Genomic DNA, 20747 nt, shown 5'->3' with positions numbered 1-20747 from the left:
GCTTGCAACTTCCAACATTTTCCACCACCATTCATGCAGACGCATTGGTAAGGTTTAGTCACCACCTAAAACATCCAGTATGGGTCAATTGCCATGGGCCAAACCCAGCTAAACCTTTACCTCCTGGGCTGTAGGAAAGGGAACTCTGTCCAAAGGAAGATGAAAAGTAGAAACACAGAAGAGTTTGTTTCCCTTTTAACTACTCCACTTGGCAAGTTGTTTCAGGCTGTAGGTCTTGACCTTATTTTGGTCAGAAAAGACCAGTCCCTGCCCACTGCAAATACTCTTCTGATCAGCCATCACAGAAGTTAAGCCAGGTTTGAAGACAATAATTGTATACAGAAGGCATTCACTCAACAGGTTTCACTGTCTGGCTCCCTGTCCCAGGACCCCCACTAGCAGAGGCTGATCAGAATCTGCCCTAGACCCAGGTCTTCCAGAAACTCTGTATTACAGAATCACAGAATTGTAGGTGTTGGAAGGGACCTTGAGAGATCATCGGGTCCAACCCCCCTGCCAGAGCAGCTCCCCAGCTCATATTGCACAGATAGGTGTCCAGATGCGTCTTGAATATCTCCAGAGAAGGAGACTCCACCACCTCCCTGGGCAGCCTGTCCCAGGGCTCTGTCATCCTCACTGTGAAAAAGTTCTTCTGCATGTTGGTGCAGAACTTCCTGTGCTCCAACTTGCAGCCATTGCCCCTTGTCCTGCCCCCACAGACACTGAAAAGGGGCTGGCTAATTCCCCCTGCATTCCATGCTTAAGATACTTATAGGCATTAATTAGATCCCCCCTTAGTCTTCTCTTCTCAAGACTGAACAGCCCCAGCTTATTCAGCCTCTCCTCATAGGGGAGATGCTCCAGGCCCTTAATCATCTTCATAGCCCTTCTTTGGACTCTCTCAAGGAGATCCCTGTCCTTTTTATACCAGGGAGCCCAGAACTAGACACAATATCTTAATGTCTACAGTTGTTCCAGCTCACTCAGACCAGCCAGACACTTGTTGGGCATCAGCATCCCTGGCTTCAACGCCCGGAATCTAATCTAACACTAAGAAAGTTGCGACCTGGTAGGTACACTTGCACCATCTTAGGCTTTAAAGGCTATCTTCCTTCTCCAATCACTGCCAGGTTTATGGCAGCGGGCGTGCCTGTCCCGGCAGGTCCTGCTCCCACCGGCTGGCCACCGCCAGCAGAAATCCAATTACAGGCACAATGGTCCCAGCGCGCCCAGGCTCCCGGGCCCCTCCGTGCTCCCGCCCCGGCGCCCCCTCCACAATGGCTGCCTTTGTGTCAGCCTGGCTATTGTCTGGGATTCTCTCGCATCCCTGGACATGGGATAAAGCGCTGTGTTTGGGGAGATGTTTATGAATGAGGTCTCGGAGCACAAGGGCGCAGCAACACAGGGCTTGACCGTGGACAAAAAAAGGGTCACGGTTTCTAAAAAGCCACGTCTCAAAAGCCACGTCGAAATGAAATCATTAAAAGAGGTACTAAGCACCAGCCAGGAACAAAGCGCCAGCCAGGCAAACGGAAAGTAAGAGGCAAAATCCCAGTCCTTCTAAAGCCAAGGGAAGTTTTGCCACAGACCTCAGTGCCATCAGGGTGTCTTCCAAAATATTTGTAAGTAAAATACCTAACAGATCCCATTGCTCTGAACAGATTTTAAATCATATCGATTTCCAAAGGGGGAAAGAAATTAGTTTAGTTTAATGAGAGTGCTTTCTGGTTAAAAAATGTAGCAGATAAAGGCAATAAATAGTAGAATCTGCACCAAAGAAACTAGGTGAAAAATACCAGCTATCAAAAATCAGTCTCCTAGTGTCAGAGCAAATACACTATCCTGATCTTCAGCCAGTGTAATGGACACACTAATCTAAATTCATCAAAAGGAAAGAACTACATGTCCTCTAAGAGCTGTAGGAGTCAGGAGAATCTTCCCTGCTAACTTCCTGTAAGACCAGGTCAGTTCTGCAGTGACAAACTTTGTGAGAACTCAGGCAGCTGGCAAAGCCAAGCTCAACTTCCACGCCTTCAGCACAGCCGTACTATGAGTCTTGCTAACAGCTAAAAACCAGCTTCCTTCACACAACCAGGCCTGCCAGGGACAAAGCCACCCACAAACCCCATCCTCCACATTGGAAAGCACCTCTCTGTGAGGCTCTGCTGAGCAGAAGATGGTAATATTGTGAAACCTTTCTAGACTTTAAAGAGTAGAGGCAGACATATAATTGCATTCAATGAAACATCATATGGTAATAAGCAGCAATGGAATAGCCAAGTATAAATCTCCCATTCAGCAGGGTGTCACATGTATAAATCTATTTACTAAGGATTACTCTGGAGCTCCTACCATAATAAATCATCAGGAAAATGCCTTGTGCACCACTAGCAGAGCAAGGATTCGGAAAAGCAGGCAAGCTATTCTTCATAAGGAAGAAATGATAACTAACCAACCTGAGAGTTTGTTACAAATATGATATTAATTGCACACTGCTTATTTCCTATGCTTGCCTGGGGGCTTACGAGGCTGAAGTTGATTTTGGTTTTCTTTTTTTAAACTAAAACTTTCCTCTTTGCAGTGAGAACATTGATAGACACAGACTGTAGTATTAAGCCGAAGTCCAGGGGTCCAAAGGGTCCACTAAGCCAAAGTCCAGGGTCCCAAGTCCATTCACTGAAGGAACTACAAAAGCTCTTTTGACTTCAAAAAACTTTGGATCAGGTCTCAATTCATCATCACCATTTACAAAAGAATGGTATTCTGGCCTAGTTTCTGCTCAGTGTATATGTTTTATGTAGGCTAATCCCAGATAAGTAACTGTTTTCTTGCATTATCTAGATCTTTCACTACACATTATGGGTTGCATTAGAAAGATTAAGCACTGCGCCATCAACTAAGAGCCTCTCTCTAAGATGCTCCAGCTCAAAGCTCTCCAAGGATGCCACGTCACATACTGAAATAACCCATGTATCTGCATGACTTGCAGATCTCTTGCTAGTCACCTGAAGTTTGTTATTTGTAGCCACGAGCAAACAGCATTTCAGAAAAGGTTTTGTTCTGTGCTGAAGAGCTAAGGCTAGGTTGCATTCCAGAAGTAGCCAGATAAGGGAAGAGGTCACATGCCAATATAGCATTTAATATACCAGAATTAGACTAAAAGTATGGGCCAATCATATGCTTTAATGCCATTTAATTCAGTGAGACACACGTCTGAAGTGCAGCAAGACACTGAACACAATTTCAGTGCCAGAACACACGGTGTAGTACAGCTCTAATACCTCTGGGTCTGTAGATATCATGGTAAAAGGGATACTGATGTCCCATAGATTGTCTTCCCAAAATCATTTGGATGATGTGCACCACCACACACTTACTCTCTTTCTTTCCTTGTGCTAATGACCCCAGCTGCCATTCATGTTTAGCACCAATTTGCTAGAAATGAAACAACCCTCTTCATGTTCACACGGTCGTAACCTGCACAGCAGAAGACCACAGGCCAAATGCACCCTTGGTGTAACTCAGCTAACTGGATATAAAACATCTTAAAGAATGACCTCCTTCAGTGTGGTAACATCTCAAAGTCTGAGATGAGTCTGATCTGCATGTGGAAAGACAGCGAGTAAACAAAACAGTTGTCTCTGGAAAAAAAAGAAAATCCATACCTTTTTTCAAGTGCCAACTAGGTTATTATTGCAGTTTCCATCATGCCAGCAAAACAATAAACAACCACATGTAAATCTTCTTAGGAAACTCCCCAAGTCTTTTCTAATAAAACTACTGTAGAAAACACAGATAGGCTCTTTTGTTTCAAATCTTCAGCACCAAACTTCCACTACAGTCACCATCCCACTCAACTTAAAGCTTGAAAAACAGCTTCAGGACCCCCTTAGTCTCCTGGCGTGACCAACTTGGGTCAGGAGGGAGTATTTGTGTATGAAAAGCTGGACACAAGCCAGCAGCGTGCACCAACAGCCCACAAAGTCAATGTTATCCTGGGCTGTATCAAAAGAAGCAGAGCCAGCAGGTCAAGGAAAAGGATTCTCCCCATCTACTCAGCTCTCATAAGACCCTCACCTGCAATATTACATCCAGCTCTGGGGTCCCCAGTACAAGATAGACCTGTTTGGCCACAAAAATGCTCAGAGGGCTGGAGCACCTGTGTGGTGAAGACAGGCTGAGAGAATTTGGCTTGTACAGCCTGGAGAGAAGGCTCCAGGGAGACCCCATTGCAGCCTTTCAATACCTAAAGTGGGTTTAAAAGAAAGATGGGGGCAGACTTGAGTAGGGTCTGCTGTAACAGGAGAAGGGGCAATGGTTTAAAACTAAAAGAGAATAGATTTAGACTACATACGAGGAGATTTTTTTACATGAGAGTGGTGAAGCACTGGCACAGTTTGCCCAGAGAGATGGTAAACGCCCCATTCCTGGAAACATTCAAGGTCAGGTTGGGCAGGGCTTTGAGCAATCTGATCTAGTTGTCCCTACTCATTGTAAGGAGGGTTGGATTAGATTACTAACTTTAAAGACCCCTTCCAACCCAAACTTTTCCTTGATTCTATGATCTGAGACCACAAATGCTGCTCAATCTAAGAAAGAATTCTGCTGCAGCAGCTCTATCACGAAGATCACCACCTCCACATCTAGAACTTTACAGACTCCTTGTTGGGACCCTCACTGGTCTCCAGTCCATGAAAACACACTGAGATCTGGAAGCAGCTTTTCAGGTTAGGAATGTGAAATCAGTATGTGAATTGTCTGTTTGCATATGCTTATCCTACAGCTAAAGAAGGACTGTGGAACTGTCTTTCTGGCAGTTGTCACCAAACACTGAATTCACACACAAAATATTTATAAAATTTATCTACAACCCACAGGATGCTCACGTTGCAGAACATCCCACTCCATAAATCTGTACAAATAATGAAGACATTCTGGGATGAACATCTGAAAAAGCTGCTAGAGGGAAAAAAGGAAAAAAAATAATCTGTGTCTGCCCATGGAATTGCCTGATCCCACCTACTTTGCAAGGCGTTTTTCACAGGCATCACTCTCACTGCCCTTTGACACTGGCAATTATCTGCTCCCAATCCCGGCTGACCTCACATTCCTTACCCACCTGCAACTCCCATGTAAAGATAACAGGAGTTTCATTCACATTAGCTTAGCCCCTTTGTTCTGGGCAAGGAAACGATATTCATAATGCCCAAACTGATTTCATTCCAGTAGAGGATTAGCTTCAATCTCTGTTGCTGTAGAGCGAAAAGGCGAGGAAGAAATTACAATACTTCCCGCTTTATAAAGGATACCCAGAGGTTTGCAAAAAACAACCCTTTTGCTGGATTGGATCTGCAGTAAATTTCTGAGCATGCCTCAGAAAACCTACCAAGTCCTGTGGATAAGGTCCAGGACTGAGGGTCTGAAGATGAAAGCTCTGTTGCCTGCTCTTTGCATACTTTGGCTAGTCAACATCCAAACCATAAAAAAGGGTAATAATGCTACTTCTCAGTCTTATAAATATGCTATGAGGCCAAACTCATTAGCGTTTACAAAGCACTCTTAAGACTCCTTGTCTGGAAGGAGTTATACAACCATAAAGTATTATTCATGCTGTTCTAAGGCAGAAAAGTACGCATTACTGCAAATCCAGCAGTAGCTTTTCATGCACCATTAAGGTTTACTACACTGTCTTAATCTAATCATAAGCACTTCAGAACCCAGATCTGTCATTTGAAACATACAGATTACACTTCACCATTGAATAACAAACTGGGTCAATGATATACAGCACAAGGTCACACATGGACTTTTTTTTTTATTTATTGTTAAAAGTCCATCATTATTGGTTTTCCTGCCACCTTGCATTGTGTCTACTCAAGATTTCAACAGGTTCAAAAGGCAGGTACAAAATATGTTTGCACTTTTAAAAAAAAAAAGTTCAACTCTGTACCTCCTCCAGCATTTATTGAGGAAACTGGTTCCTTCAGGCAACTTTTTCTGCCCATTATTGTTCTGGTATCTCCTCTGCTTGCTTTTCTGAAAATGTATTCATAAATAGTGGTAGACTTGCTTTTGACTTGCTGATCAAAATACAATCTTTATAGCTCCAGGCACCATCATCAATGCTGTGCTGGAGGGAGTTCAATCCAGTTTCAATGAAATTGGCTGTTAAAAATAACAGCTAGCTCCCAAACCACATCTTTGGACTCATTTACTCCACCTCCTCCTTTGGGCTGCTGCCACACCCCTTTGCAGTGGTCTCCAACTCCATCCTGAGCTAGGCATGCAACTCCCACCACCCACCCCTGAGGACATCTCCCCCCTCAGCCCAGCACAAGGGCTGCTTGAGAGCTTCATCTGAGCTAGACAGAAGTTCTCCCCTCTGCTGCCCATTTACTCTCTATCTTTCTGCGGCATGTCCAGAAGGTCAGCACATCCACAGCCCACCATGCCAGGCCACGCACTCCACACTGCCCAGCCCTTCCCTTCAGCTCTACAGATGCTGTTTTCAACAGAACAAACCTCATAGACTTACAGAATGGTTTGGGTTGGAAGAAACCTTCAAAATCATCTAGTTCCACCCCCCACACACACCATGGGCAGAGATAAAGTAGATTATTAACCCTGTCCCTTTAAGTTTGATAGGGTTTTGGTTTAAATCCAGATATAAAATCTCTCATTTAAAAAGAAAAGGTCAAATTCAGATATCGTCATCCCTAAACATAACAGAGTCTGGGAGTTTTCCCCATTAGATAAGATTCCTTTCACAGGGCCAGTGCCGAGCCTTTTCCAAAAACACTGCATTTGTTTCACTTTGAACTGCCAAGTAAGAAAATGAAAAAAGGATAGCTCTCTAACTTTTATCCAAATAAGGCAGAATAAAAAGACAGGACAGTAGATTTTCCATCGGAAACCTTCCCTGTCCAACCTGGCCAAAATGCTGTAACAGGCTGAAAGGAAAAACAGAGGCCTCTCCAACAACTGACTGCATCAGCTGCTGTTTATACGTGATCCACACCTCATCTTGCAGGACTCTGAGCAGATTGCCCAGCTGTGGGATCAGAAAGCTTGCTGGACCTGCACTGTCATGGACAGAGGGCATTTACAGCTCTACAGTGACACTTTCTCCAGTACACAGCCCCATGGCCAACAAAATTAACTAGTCACCTCAGACACTTCCAAGAGCAAAGCCTGAATCACGATCAGAATACTTAATGCTCTGAAAATGCTGAGCACCCGTCCTTTGAACAGAAGATGCCCTTCAGGTATCTCAGGTGGATCCTGAAAAACAGAGCAGCTCTGGATCGCTTGACATTACACAAACTCTTGACCTGCTGCTGTGGACCCAAAGCAGGACTGTGACCTGTGTGTGCCACCTCCATGTACACTCCCACCCTCCGCTCACACCTGCGTTAGGCAGCAGATGCTACAGCAGCAGAAAATGCTCTCTTTGCTTACAGAAAAAAAAAAAAAAGGAAGAAAAAACCCAAACCAGCACACAGAAGTGGATAAACACACAGCTTTACATTTAAGCATGGATTAAACAATATTGCTGTTTAGAGCAATGTGTTTTTAAAGAACAAATTTCCAGAGGAACTTAATTACGCTCCTAGGATTAACAAAAGGATTTGCGTGATCCAGTTTCTCCTCCTTACTACTATGAGAGTGATGGATGCAGCTGAATACAACAATCCACTTAACCCCACAGGATCTACACCCATCATTTTCAATAATTAAATAGCATTCATTTGGGGCGATCCTTTCTCTTCCCCTCCCTACCGCTTAGCTTTACATATAGAAAACATTTAGTGTACAAGGCAAACAAGAAACAGGAATATAATTAGTCCTTTCAAACCGAGATGTTGTTTAACTAAACTAATTGAAAAGAGAGAAAGCAAAAGCTCACACTGTGTGGCTAGCGGCGAAGTCATAAAATGTCACTTCTCTGAGGTTCGTACTCCAGTAATTATCTTTTATACAAAGAACAGTGACTCATAAATTTGCTTTTTCATAAAAATCCTGCACAAAAAAGTCTGCAATAAAAGATTCCCCCTTTTTCTTGGTCAACTTGAGGCTGAAACAAGGTTTTTATGAGCTGTGGGAGTGGAAAGTCATTAGGGTTTCAATTCCAAATGAAAATTAAGGCTTTTAACTTCCCATACCACTCATACTGACAACCTTTCATAGATAATTGCCTAGGAAGAGTTACTGCGGTCTTGTCACCCTCCTAATGATTTGGTGATACACTGACAAATAGATCCTCCCTACAAATTCCACTACGCAAATGGGAATAAAAGCCGATGGTGGTGAAGAAACGTTGGGTTCACACCCAAGAGGCACTTTGATGACTTTTCAGCCAGGGCTTGTTAGAAGTTACCAAACCATCAGCATCAGAAATAGAGCAGTCTAGGGATCGGGTAAGAATTTAATTGAAGAGGGGAAAGGTGTCTTCAGCAATGATGGCAAAGACACTGCTGCCTTGCAGTGACACAGCGAGCAACGTGACAAGGACCCGTCTGCTTCAGCTGTGGTTCTTCACCTCAGCTGAAACTGCACTGGCTGCCAGGCAAACAGCATTCTAAATGCACATGTACAATATGATACTCGGCTGGGCAACGCAGGTGGGATGAGCCAAAATAGTGACAAATGCTGTCCCCATTCTCTGAAAGGTATCAAGGTAACCTGTTGCTGTGACAGCAGCAGCATCTTTCTGCACATGAGGAGAGGCAAACACTGCTCTTTGTCTTATTTTCCTCCTTGTCTTCTCATTTGGGAGAATTATTACTTGACAAGTTTCTGGTTTTGACAATTGCCTGGAGACTGTCCATACTTCATCATCCTGTGGTACTGAGAAGTCCATACAATAGGGTGCTCTTTCTGTAACACACACGGTGGTTTTATCCCAGTACAGTTGAAATGGGATTTGAAGCAATGCCAAAATTGGGAATTTAAAATGTCTGGAGTTTGAGATACTGTAAGGGCTGCTCCTTCCTTGCTACCTCGTTATAACTGTAAACCTGCATTGTTTGTTATCACTGGTATCATAGCAATGGTTAGTGGCCCCATCTGAGGTAAGGGTCTGATTCCACTAAGCACTGCACAAACACATTATAAATGACCCAACAAACCACAAGTAACTCAAAGAAGACAAAGGAAATATAATAATATCCTGGTTGTATAAAAAGGTGAACCACAGATCACGTCATTTGCCTAAGACTACATCAGAAAGCCACGTTACACTGAGAAACCAAATCAGAGTCCCAGTATCGTGCCATAAACTGCAGACCCATCCATCATTCTGTTATGTTGATGCTTACACTAAAAACAATACAGACCTTGTAAAAACAGGACTGCGTTTTGTTACAAGAGGCCAGGAAACAAGCGTGGGAGACTTCCAAATAAACTGCTCAGAATCCAGAAGGCAAACAGCTTCACCAAAAACTGAAAGAGAACAACTTTTAGAAGATGGATGGAGCCACACATGTGCACCTACATCCACGTGGCCTGGAGGACTGAGCTGGAGAAATCATTACTTTCCCTGAGGTGGAAACTGCAGCCATTCCAGAAGAGATCTCCACAAACAAGGCATGTGTTACAGTGTTTCAAGACATCAAAGACGAATAAATTTGCAGGCTTTAAAAACTGATCCCCATCTTTTAAGAGGTGTAACAAGCAGTTTAAAGGATAAAAAGGAAAAACACCACAAATGTTATTAGAATTGGGAGGCAGAAAGCTTGCTGCACTGGCTGAAATACTCAACTGGTTTGTAGCCTCAAAAATAAACATCAAAAAGGAAAAAAGTAATTGAAATATAGAAATATAGGTGTATATATAACAGCAAAGGACAGGTGTATCAGCAGTCTGCATAGAAGCAAAAGATTGGCTCGCTCCCATGCTGAGTTTGAGTTGCAAGCAGGAAAAGGGGACATCTTATCAGAGTTTTTCACAATATGCCATCTTTGTGTGATGCACAAGCCACTGGTGAAGATCATATAACCTATAACTATGAATCACATAGAACAGCAAACAAGCTTTTAACTCAGCGGAAAGGGATTAAAAGCTCCGCAGATCCAATGCGTATATCAAAGTTATATTCAGCTGCTGGGAAATATATAAGTATGAGGCTGCAAACCCCAGTAAGAGAGATAAGAAAAAGGAAGCCACAAAGACAAAAGTACACTGTACATCACAAAACTGCTTTAAGACTGTACATAAACATAAGGTGGTTTTTTTTTAAGACCTTTGTTAAGAGCTGAAAAAGATTCAGCATCAACCAAAATTATTTATTTTTTATTACTGATACACTGCTAGCATCTGGCAGTGCTACTCTGGCATAAAGCAGTGGACCTCTGTGTAGGTTGTCCTGGAGCCATTTCTAATAGATCTTACTAAAAACAGAACTGGGGGAAAAGATCAACATGACAACAGTAAATAGCTGTGCATATCTAACCAGTGGTAGCCCTCTGGCTACACAAAAATCAAGCAGACTGTTACCTAAATAGGACAGATTATACCCATTGTTGGAGATTAAAGGCATTATTGATCTCCTTTGAAAAAAAAGACTAGAGCAAGCATAAAGAGCCCAAAACTTAATTCCATTCCAGTCAAACAATGTCCCTGCAGTAACTTCACTGGACACCGGAGATGTACCACACCACTACATGGTCCGTGGCCTGATACAGTCACAGCCATCCTTCAAGCAGCACTGTGTCACAAGAGTGGCATTTATAGGGCAAAGCATTATCAATAAGTGTCAGAGAGTGACTGAAACATACCTTAGCAAGTAAAAAAACTGCAGATGAAAGATGGATGCCAACCCTCCAGAGACTGCTTAGCACTTAATGGAGAGCACAAACTAGGGATGCAGGTTTTAACCTTGCATTCGTGCTACACAGCAACTCGCCTGCAGATGATCCAGGACACAAGATGTGAGGAAGGACAAACATTTTTTAAATCTCGTCAACCCCACTAGATCAAAGACTGACAGCAAGCCTCCTGCTGCATTGGTTTCCATAGAAATATTAAGCTTTGGGGACTGAAAGTGCTGTAAGGCTTACTTTTTCTTCTTTTCTGAAATAATGGTTTGGTTCTTCTGCTACACTTTGAGTGGTCCTCTCGCCTGCTTCTTTCTTCTCCGTGGGTTTTCTGCAATGAGAGGACAGAGCAGTGCCTGCTCCACAGCTCTCCCCTCTGCACCAAAGTGGGGAATTTCAGCACCACGTGGATTTGTTTTGCTGTCCAGGGAAGGCAGGGGTAGATCTGATACAGCTGCTCAACCCCACAGATGCTGCAGTCCTCAAGCATCCTATTGCTACTGGTTCGAACCAGCAGCAAAGTACCTCCTCTTGTGTCCCAGACTGAGTCCTGCTCCCACACTACACCTTCCACCTCCCACAAACATTCAAGTGGTGCTGACCCTCCTGTATGGGAATGAAACCCCAGCAGCAGAGAAGATTGGGAATGAAATGGAGAAGAGGCAGCAGTGCGCAGTGCTCAGAGCCACTGCACAGAGCTGGGGGATGAAGCAAAGTCTGAAGGGCTTTTCAGAGCACTCCAGCTTTGACTGTACCAATTCTGCCAGCAAGCTGGGGCTGACACAACCACACAAGACAGCTAGCATGTCACCCCATGACTGCAGTTAGAGCTGGCCAAAGCCCCAATGCCATAAGCCTGGCACTGACTGACAGCACAGCCCTCTCCCACCACAGTCTCCCCAGGCAAAGAGGAGACATCCCATCCTACAAACCTGTGGGAGAAGGCCATGCAGACAATGAGCCAATTCACATCAGATTTGGGATCGCTTCAGTCTCATCACAAAATCCTTGAAGGCTCAAATTACACCAATAACCTGTAATGTACTTCACAAGGACCTTCTACAGGAAAGTCTCTGAGCAATGTGAGCCCTTGGCCCCGCTGCTCAGAGGTGTAAGAAGTCAGTACAAGCAATGAGCTTCACAAGAGGGGCAAATACCAAGGCAAGAAGCAATTTAAGGGAAAGAATGTATATATACCTGTACACACAGAGACTGAAGTAACCTGGGGTAAATGGCCTCAGCCCAGACATGAGTCACTAGAAAAGTGTTCAAAATAACCTGTACAGCAGTCTTCAATTGCCATGGTGATAAATGTTTCCTAATGCCTAAGAACAGCTGAGTCCAAAACTCCACTCACCTCATTCACTAACAAAAGCACTCATTATATCTGGAAAAAAAAAGAAGTCACAAATGAATTGTGGCCATTTTAAGCCCTCCTCAGATGAAGGGCTGATTTACACACACTCTTGATTCAATGAGGAGTACTGTGCTCACATCGCTGCTAATTCAGAAGATGGAGCTGGCTTGCTTTTTGCTTCACAATTCAGTAGGCATGGGGAAGACAGATTCTCTGAGACAGTGTTACTTTTTCTGCCAGGAGTTATCTATTTGCAGAAGTGGGTCAACTTTCTCTTGGTGGACATGTTCGTGTGCGAGTGCCTAGCAGCGCTGCCTGCGCATCGCTGCCCGCTCCGCGTACGGAGGAACCTCTGCACATAACTATTTATGGCAGCCAAGTGTTTCATGAATTGCAGCAAGTTAACCACAAGGGGATGATGACATTTGGCGACAGGGCAGGATGAATTCTGGCTGGCAGACAAAAAAGTCAGGTTAAAAATACAGAATGCAGAAGCAAAGGCAGCCAGCCAGCCGCTGCTAATTCACAGCAAAGCTGGATGTGCAGCCCCCCAAACCTCCCCTCTTCCACACGAGCAACGTCGTGTGTTCTGCGGCGGGATGCATTAAGGCCTGATTGTGAGCGTGGAAAGGACTTCAGCCTCCCTGCAACCAAACATTTTAAGTGTGTGTAAATTGGCTAATATATATATATATATAATTTTTCCCCATTTGCCTCACTCCACACCTTCAGATGTATACCAGACGTTTTTGCTAGTTTAAGCACCTCATCTCTATCTTGCACACCAGTGAGAACAGCCATTGTCCATCCTTGTGCTCCCAGAGCATCTCCAAAGGGCAGACACATACAGAAGGGTGCTGCAGGACATCACCAGCAGATCCTGCCATAGATACGTTTGCGTGAAACGCAAGCAAGGCCACAGCCATGCTGGGGCAGATAAAAAGCTCAATGCCTTCCCAAGTGGGCATCCACTATCACCCAGGTTTTGCATGGTCAGCCTTGTCCCCACGAAAGCATTAACCATGCAGCTTTCAGATGCATCACTTCTGTTAGTGCTTGTGCCCCTCATCTCCACACACACCTTGTAACACCTGCCAAAACTGCATTTTGGGTTCCCCTGCCTGCCACTTAATTAGATCACCATTTAATTCGATCCTCAGCTTTATTTGATGAAATGCCTCCAGAGGACCAAATCATTTACATGTAACCATCACAGTTTATTCCCCTTATTTTGATTGCTTTTGACAAGTGTAAGTGGATAATTCCATCAAAGGCCCATTGAAAATTGTCTTTTAATCAATACAAGTTCTTTGCTTCAACAGGACCTCTAAGAACAATATATCTGTATAGAAAATTGAAAGAGGAAAACAAATTTGAATGCTCTACTATGAAGAACATATTTCCAAATAAGACCAAGTTTTAGTACCTAGTTTAAGTGTCTTGAACCTTGTTTTCAGGGACACCAGCTACCCTGAGGTTTGGGGACCTAGCAGGCTGGCACACAGGCAGTGCCCCAGCAAGAAGGCAGGAACAGGCAATGGCAAAGATGCCTCAAGTGAAGCACTCCACCAAAGCCCCTTGGTGGAGCCAAGGACCACAGCTACAAGAAACAAGCTGTACCTGTAGCATCCAAGAGCTCAGCATTGATAAGCCTATTAGCAGATCTCACTGAACTTGCAGAAGAGATGGAAACAGGTGTTTCTACAGAGGCCTTACATCTAACATACCAGCTGTGGGCAGATTTCCTGGTTTAATCACAAGGAACCTGTGCATAGCAGCCTATAGTCCCAAAAATACTGAAAGGTTAAATATGGCAATACAAAAAAAAAACCCCAAAGTTAAGCAATATTCAGAGGATGAAAAGTGCTTTTGATATAAGAAATATATTAATCAGTGAAGTAGCTTAATCACAGCAGGAGCCAGTGATCTCTGAGAGGTCTCCATCACAAAGAGCAGGGCTTCCTCTGAGCCAGGCTGCTGTGCCCAGGCTGCATGGGAATTGTGAAGGGCAACATCTGACCCCTACTGAGAAATATTTCCTTTATTTCACCAGGACCAGCACATGTGCACTGGAAGAGTGGACAACAGTCACGACAACACCTCAAACAGGACCAATCTCATCTGACTTCAGATGGTTGCGTATGAACGAGCCTTCCAGGCTGCCTTCCCATCAGCAGAGAAAGAGAGCACAATGAGCATAAAACCCATCTCCCTCCAAAGCAGGCAGAGCTGACATTAAATCATGACACCAAAGTGCCTTTCTGATAAAGGAAGCCCAAGGGGATGCAACCGTTAAAAGTCTATATTGGAGATAAATTAAATGGGATGAACCTCACCCTTTGCTTCTGCCCCTGCATATTCTCATCTCAAAGGCCTCATTAATACGTCATAGTAAATAATATGTATATTGATTATAAATACACTAATAAAAACAAAGGACTTTGGCCTAACGGGTGCAGGAGGAAGAGAAGAACTAAGTACCGGGTAGCTGTAGGTCCGATCAATACCAACCCACAGGGAACAGCCATCTCTCTTTGCCACCATTTTAACTGTAATATATCGTACCCTCTAGGTAAATACATGGACACTTACAAGTGGGAATCAATAGAAGCAGAGATCTTCCCACCCCCTCACCCAAAGAGGCCATTCTTCTTCCCTTGGAGCAGACAACAACAAGAGGCCATAGATTAATACCTCTGCTACGGCAGGTTATTTGCCATATCCGTGGCTTTCTTGTGGTCCTCTGACCATTTTAAGTGTTGATGGTTTTTTAATAATTAAAAAACAAAACCCAAACCACCACACCAACATACTTCTTCACATTAAGAAATGCATTAACGTTTTACTCAACTGGAATAAAGCAAATGCCCATTTTGGGAACGCAAAGCAAAAAGCCTCATTGGAAAGCCAAGGAGAAGCTCTAACAATAACATTCAGTTGATGGAGGGATGGAATTAAAACCCAAAAGCTTTCCCTGCATGCACAGGATTCTGTATGCCTCCAGGCTTGCAGATGGATAAACAGTTGTCCCAGTCAGATGTAGATAAGGCTAAAACCAGTGGAAGCCCTTACCCTGGCCTCAGGGAGATCTGAGTCACTCGTCCCAGTGTTCCCACATACCTCACAGCCCAGGGACATAATCTGTGGTACCTGAAGGCTTTTTCCTTCCCCCAGGTCATGTTAATATCCTCAAGTGTGGCTAGGTTTTTTCTTTTTTTCAGAACCTTTATTCTGACAGGAACCAGGCAGTAGCAATGGCCATCGCTCCAACGGGGCTACCTAAAGCTTGACAGGCAGAAAGACTGCATATGCACCCAGACAGTCCTGCCATGCACAGAAAGGCAAGCCAAAGCACTCACAAGCACTACACAGTGACTGTGCCTCCATTTCTGTCTTGGATCTGTTGGTAGATACTGGGGAACTGGGATGCAACTGTCCACTTCCCCCCAGAGCTTGGAGATGCCCCTGTCCCACTGCCCAGGTCCAGGCTCACACACATAGAACAGAAATATCATTAACTTTCAGACTGAGCAGACTTCCTCTTGGCTCTCAGCAGAATATCCAGAGCTGTGTAAGGATCATGTGTGATCTAATATTAGCCTTTTTCACACTCTCTGTTATACTTACTACCTTATCTTCATAAGCAGGCAATTAATCATCAGGTTCCAGGTATCAGCTTCCAAAAAAACAGTTTATAAAAGCAAACAGACTTCAGAAAAGTGAAGGGTAGGTGGATCACTGGTTGGTTTGGTTTTCTCACCATTTATTTACTCTCACCGTTTATTCTGAATTCACATTACAGAGCTAGAGTTCATCACCTCATCTTGGGGTGGGTCACCGGGGCAAATAAATCAAACCCTGGTTCATCAACTCACTTCCACAGGATTAATGAAGAGGAAACATGAAAAGTTTAACCCACCTTTGCTTGCTAAGATTTCATGGAAAAGCTACCTCCCTAGGAGCGTTTACTAGCCACCATACTCTTGGCTCCTTTAAAAAGAGCACCAAACAAGTGAAGCAGTCCTGCTTAATAACTGGAAAAGCTGAGCAAAGCCCCGCTGATTCCACTATCCCAGGCAGCATATTTCAGGACCTCCCAGCTCTTCCATATGCAAAAGTGCTCTGGCAAACAGCTCCCTAATAATGCCTTATCCCCATCAGTTCTCCGAGGTTTCCACTGCGCTCTCACTATAGATGCTAAATTCTTCTCTGCGTCGATTTGAGATCCCCTCCACTCCCTGTAAGAAGCATCTAACAAGGGCTGCTCACTGCCGAACTAGCTGACCTGGCCGGGGTCTCCACTTTCACCAGCGGTTAGTTAGCCAAGGGGGTTGGTTTGGGGTTTTTTTAAAGTGTTTTAAAGACCTGAGACAACAGCAAAGCAGACCGAAGTTCGCACCCTGAAAATAAAAGGCCACACGCTTTCACCTCCTCCTCCCTCCCGCTTTATCCCAGGGGAAAAGAAATGGCCAGGAAAAGGGTATAAATAGGCTGGGATCTCAGCTGCGCGCACGGCAGGCAGCGCCGGCACCGGGAGCCGTGGCAGGATGCTCGCTGCCAGCGCGGCTCCCAGACAGCCCCGCTACCCACTTGACTCCCGGGTTTGTTTTCACGTTCACCCGCCCTGCCCTGCCACATTGTCACAAGCTTAACAGAACTGCCGCTCGGTCTCAGGCAAGCCTCCCTCCCAGACTTCTTGCTGTCAGTCAAAAAAGGGGCCCGATAAGCCTTGCATTTGCATACGTATTGAGAGGCATTTCCAAAGGCACAGGCAGGGAAACGGCCTTGCTGAATACCGATGCTATCTGAGAATGACAACTATTCAAGTCATTTTACAGCTTCACTACCTAAGTGGAGAGATCAGGCTTGTTTGCATCTTTACAAGGATTATTAGCTTTAAATGTGCTGATCTTATCTGTCCCACCCTCAGAAATGAAGCCGCGCAGGTTCGCAAGCGAAGCGCCAGTTTCAGTGCTTCCCACAGAGACCACCTTCCACAGGCACCCCAAAACCCGAGGTCACGCCTGAAACGTTTGAGCCCTTACTCCTCCTTCGTACAGGAGCAGGAGGAAGGGACCAGAGGCACCCATGGAAACAAAACACACGTGCAGATGCGCCACCACCCCTCTACACTCACTCTACATGAGACTCGGCTCTCGGTCCCCTCCGAAAGATGCTGCCGGGCACCATCCCGCACGCACTGTCCGAGGATGCGGTGAGGTCCGAGGTCTGCAACCGGAGACCCTCCTCTTCACTCAGAGAGGGATGACCTGAATCCCATGCGAAGAACCCCACAGTGCCTCGCACCGGGTCTAAGAGACAGGTCTGAAATCGTGGTGGTGTCCAACACACAGAAGAGTCCTGGGTTAACAAGGATGAATTCAACTGGCTTTGTCCAAGTCAGCTGTCTAAAAGGGATGTGGTCCAAGGTTCACAAATCAAAACTGCAACCCCCTTCTGTCCCCAAACAGTAACAGCATGTTCAATATCTGCCAAGTGCTCTCTGGGCCTCTGTGCAGAGCAATAAAGACTTTATTAAAATAAAGTCAAGTCACATCAGGAGCAGAACCAGATACTTACACTGCACTACCAAGAAGCAGGAAAAAAAAAAAACCAAACCAAAACAAACCACAAAACACAACAAACACTTAAAGATGCTTGCTGTACCTTGCAACATCTGGTGACTGGATCACCCTTGAAAACAGCAATCCCTATCTACTGGGTGAGGTGTCCGGAACATCTCCAGCTGTGCATAGAGACACAGGACCACACATAGCAAATCTGTGAACTTGAGAACTGGGTTGATCAGTGCTGCCCAACCTCACATCTCTTGAGGTATAAAGACTTGCCATAAATTACCACAATAAAGAGGACCAGCATCCCCTAGTCACACCAGGACCACCAAAAGCTCTGGCACCTGAAGGCATGGCTGTCTGGTGAACACATCCACTGCTGACACCAGCTGGAGCCCACCTCCTGGACTACAGCCCCATTTCTGTGCCTGGAGGAAGGGAAGGGATACCCCAACCAAAAAATAGTCCCCTCTGGTTGGACAAGAGGATTAAGAACATTAAAATTACATACAATTAGTTTGCTTGGTGCTGGTTTAAATCCTATTGAACCCTCTTGGCCAAACTACTCATTCAAAGAGTCAAATATTTTGTCTTGTTGGCTTCAAAAGAGAAGAAAAAATACATCCATTTTAAAGGCATTCCAGTATTATTTTAATGCCTGATCATTATTAGACAACAGGAGAAACTTTGCTTGAATACTTTGCTTGGCAAGATCTGGAGCTTGTTTCTAACTTTGATGACTAGGCTGAACAAAATTGTGAGTACAGCGTCCCTTTGAGAGCTCTCTCTTCTCTACAAACAAACCTCCTGCTCCTGAAGCACAGCGCGGGAACGGGGGAAGCCGAGGTGCACCTCGTCCAAAGTGCTGAGTATGCCAGAGGCAGCCTGTCCCGAGAGCCCATAGAACTAACAGGGGATGCTCTGTGGGGTAGACCTACGCTTTCATCAGATGCTTCCAAAAATCTCAGCCAGGCTCTTTATCAATCTTAGCAAACAAACAAGCCAAACATAAACCAAAATATTTAAAGGGGGAAAGAGAGAGAAGGAAGAGATGGGCAAAAAAAATAATCAGTGTTTATTTAACCCTGAAAACTCAGGCTGTTTTTTGTAAAAACAAACGCAAATAAACAAAACACCACCACCCCCAGATAAAAAGGCTCCAACCCTCAGCCCCAGACATGGTCACACAGACAAGGAGCACCACCAACCAACCCCCCACCCCACTGCACACGGGTGCCCCTCCCGGACTACGGGGCTGCTCCTACAAAGAGGTCACCAAGGATGGGCAGGGGTGGGGATGTGAAGGACTCCCCTCCCTGGCATCCGTCACCCCACTGCCAAGGGGGACCAGAATTGCCATAGGGAGGTGGCGCAGGGCAGGGCCGGCGGCACCTGCTGCCAGCGGGGCTGGGAGGGGGGAAAGGCTCACCGTTGAGGCCGTTGGGGATGCTCCGGTGATGAAGGGGCGCGGACAGGTCATCCATAGACCTCCGCATGGCCCCGGCCTTGCTGTCGCCGGCCTTGTGGTGGTGGAGGTGGTGATGATGGTGGTCAGGGCTGCCCGCGCTGCCCGTGCTGGAGGTGCTGCTCCCGTCCCCCACGTCCCTGGTGGCCGAGCCCCCGTTGAGGTTGGTCAGGCTGGCCTGGCTGTCGATGGAGCTCCGCGAGCCAGCCCCGCTCCGCTCCTCGTCCAGCATGAGCACCATCTCCTTCAGCTCCACGTTCTCCCGCAGGAGGGTCTCCTGTCTCGCCTCTAGGTCCTTCAGCTTCTGCTGGTACATGCCCACCTCCTTCCACATCACGCTGGCCGTGTGCCTCCCGAAGCGCTGCCATTCCCTCGACAGTTTCTTGCCTTTCTGCCGGTCGTCGTCCAAGAAGCAGCAGAGCTCCCTCAGCTCCTGGTTGTCGTCCTGCAACTTCTGGTTCACCTCCTTCAGCCCGCGGATCTCGTGCAGGTGGAGCTGCAGCCGCCGGTTCACGTCCTTCATTAAGTTGCCGTGTTCCACCATTAAGTTCATCTTTTCATTCTCCACTTTCCTCAGTCTTTTCACCAGCTCTTCCTTGCTCCACCTCAGCATCTCCTCTTCCGAAACCTTGCTCAGGTCTTCCTTAGACCCCTCCATGGAATTTTTTGCCATCATCTGCGCCTAGGCAGCGTTTGCACTCACACGGTAAGAAATGGTTCGGGTTATTCGGATTATTTTGTTCGCCTGATTTCCTGGGACTAAAATTCACTGCAGCATCTCGGGGAAGAAATATTATAGTTCTCCGCAGAGCCTTGGACAAGGAAGAGCAACGCCGGACTGGAAGATCTTCTCCCCCATAGACCCCATAATAAATAAATAATGTAAAACCACAAACAAACAGCAACAAAAAAAAACACCACAGGGGGAGGGGGGAAAAAAAGAAGAAAATAAAGGCTCCCCCCAAGGGGGCTGGGGCCGGCGAGGAGCCGGGAGCCAAGCGCTGCCCTCTCCAAGCGAAGCCTTCCCAGGAGATCGGCCAACTTACCCCGGGCAAAGCAACTAACGCGGCGGCCGGTCCCCCCTACCCTGTTCCCGGGCGCTCCGTCCACTTGCCCCCCCGCCCCCCCCGTCGCTCGCCGCCGCGGGAGACCGGGCACCCTGCACCCGCCGCCCCGCTCCGCCGCAGCTTGTCCGCAGCCCCGCGGCGACGTGGGGCCGAGCCCGGCGCGGCGGCGGCCGATGCCGGTGCAGCGCTGCCGAGGAGCGGTGGGGGAGCCGGCGCCTTCCCGGAATGGCTCAGCTCTCAGGGGGGAGGAGGAGGGCGGCAGCGCCGGGGCTGGTCCCACCTCCTGCCGGGCAGGGCGGCGCGGCCCTGCCCCAGCCGAGCCGTGCGGCGGGGAAGGAGAGCCGGCTGCTGGCGGCGACGCGGAGGGACGCTGAGCCGAGCAGAAGCGAGCAGAGCCGAGCTGATCTGAGCCGAGCGCCGCCCTCCCCCGCCGCCCCGTTGGCTGCCGGGCTGGGCGCTGGCCAAGCCCCG

General features: G+C 46.4%; 1 protein-coding gene across 1 annotated transcript in view; it reads right to left on the bottom strand.

The window, feature by feature from the left end:
* The window catches only part of CCDC85C (coiled-coil domain containing 85C), a gene marked incomplete at both ends in the record, with an annotated part of 107616 nt that extends 87731 nt beyond the window's left edge, over positions 1-19885 (bottom strand). Inside the window, one exon of the mRNA XM_084270726.1 lies at positions 19174-19885. Coding sequence (XP_084126852.1) covers positions 19174-19885 — 712 coding nt within the window. The remainder of the gene's footprint in view (positions 1-19173) is intronic.
* Between the last annotated feature and the right edge of the window lie 862 nt (positions 19886-20747).

This window comes from Gallinula chloropus (genome assembly GCF_964237585.1).
Source record: "Gallinula chloropus genome assembly, chromosome: 14".
Taxonomy (NCBI): Eukaryota; Metazoa; Chordata; class Aves; order Gruiformes; family Rallidae; genus Gallinula; species Gallinula chloropus.
Note: the sequence above shows the minus strand (reverse complement) of the source record. Positions and strands in the feature narration are given on the sequence as shown.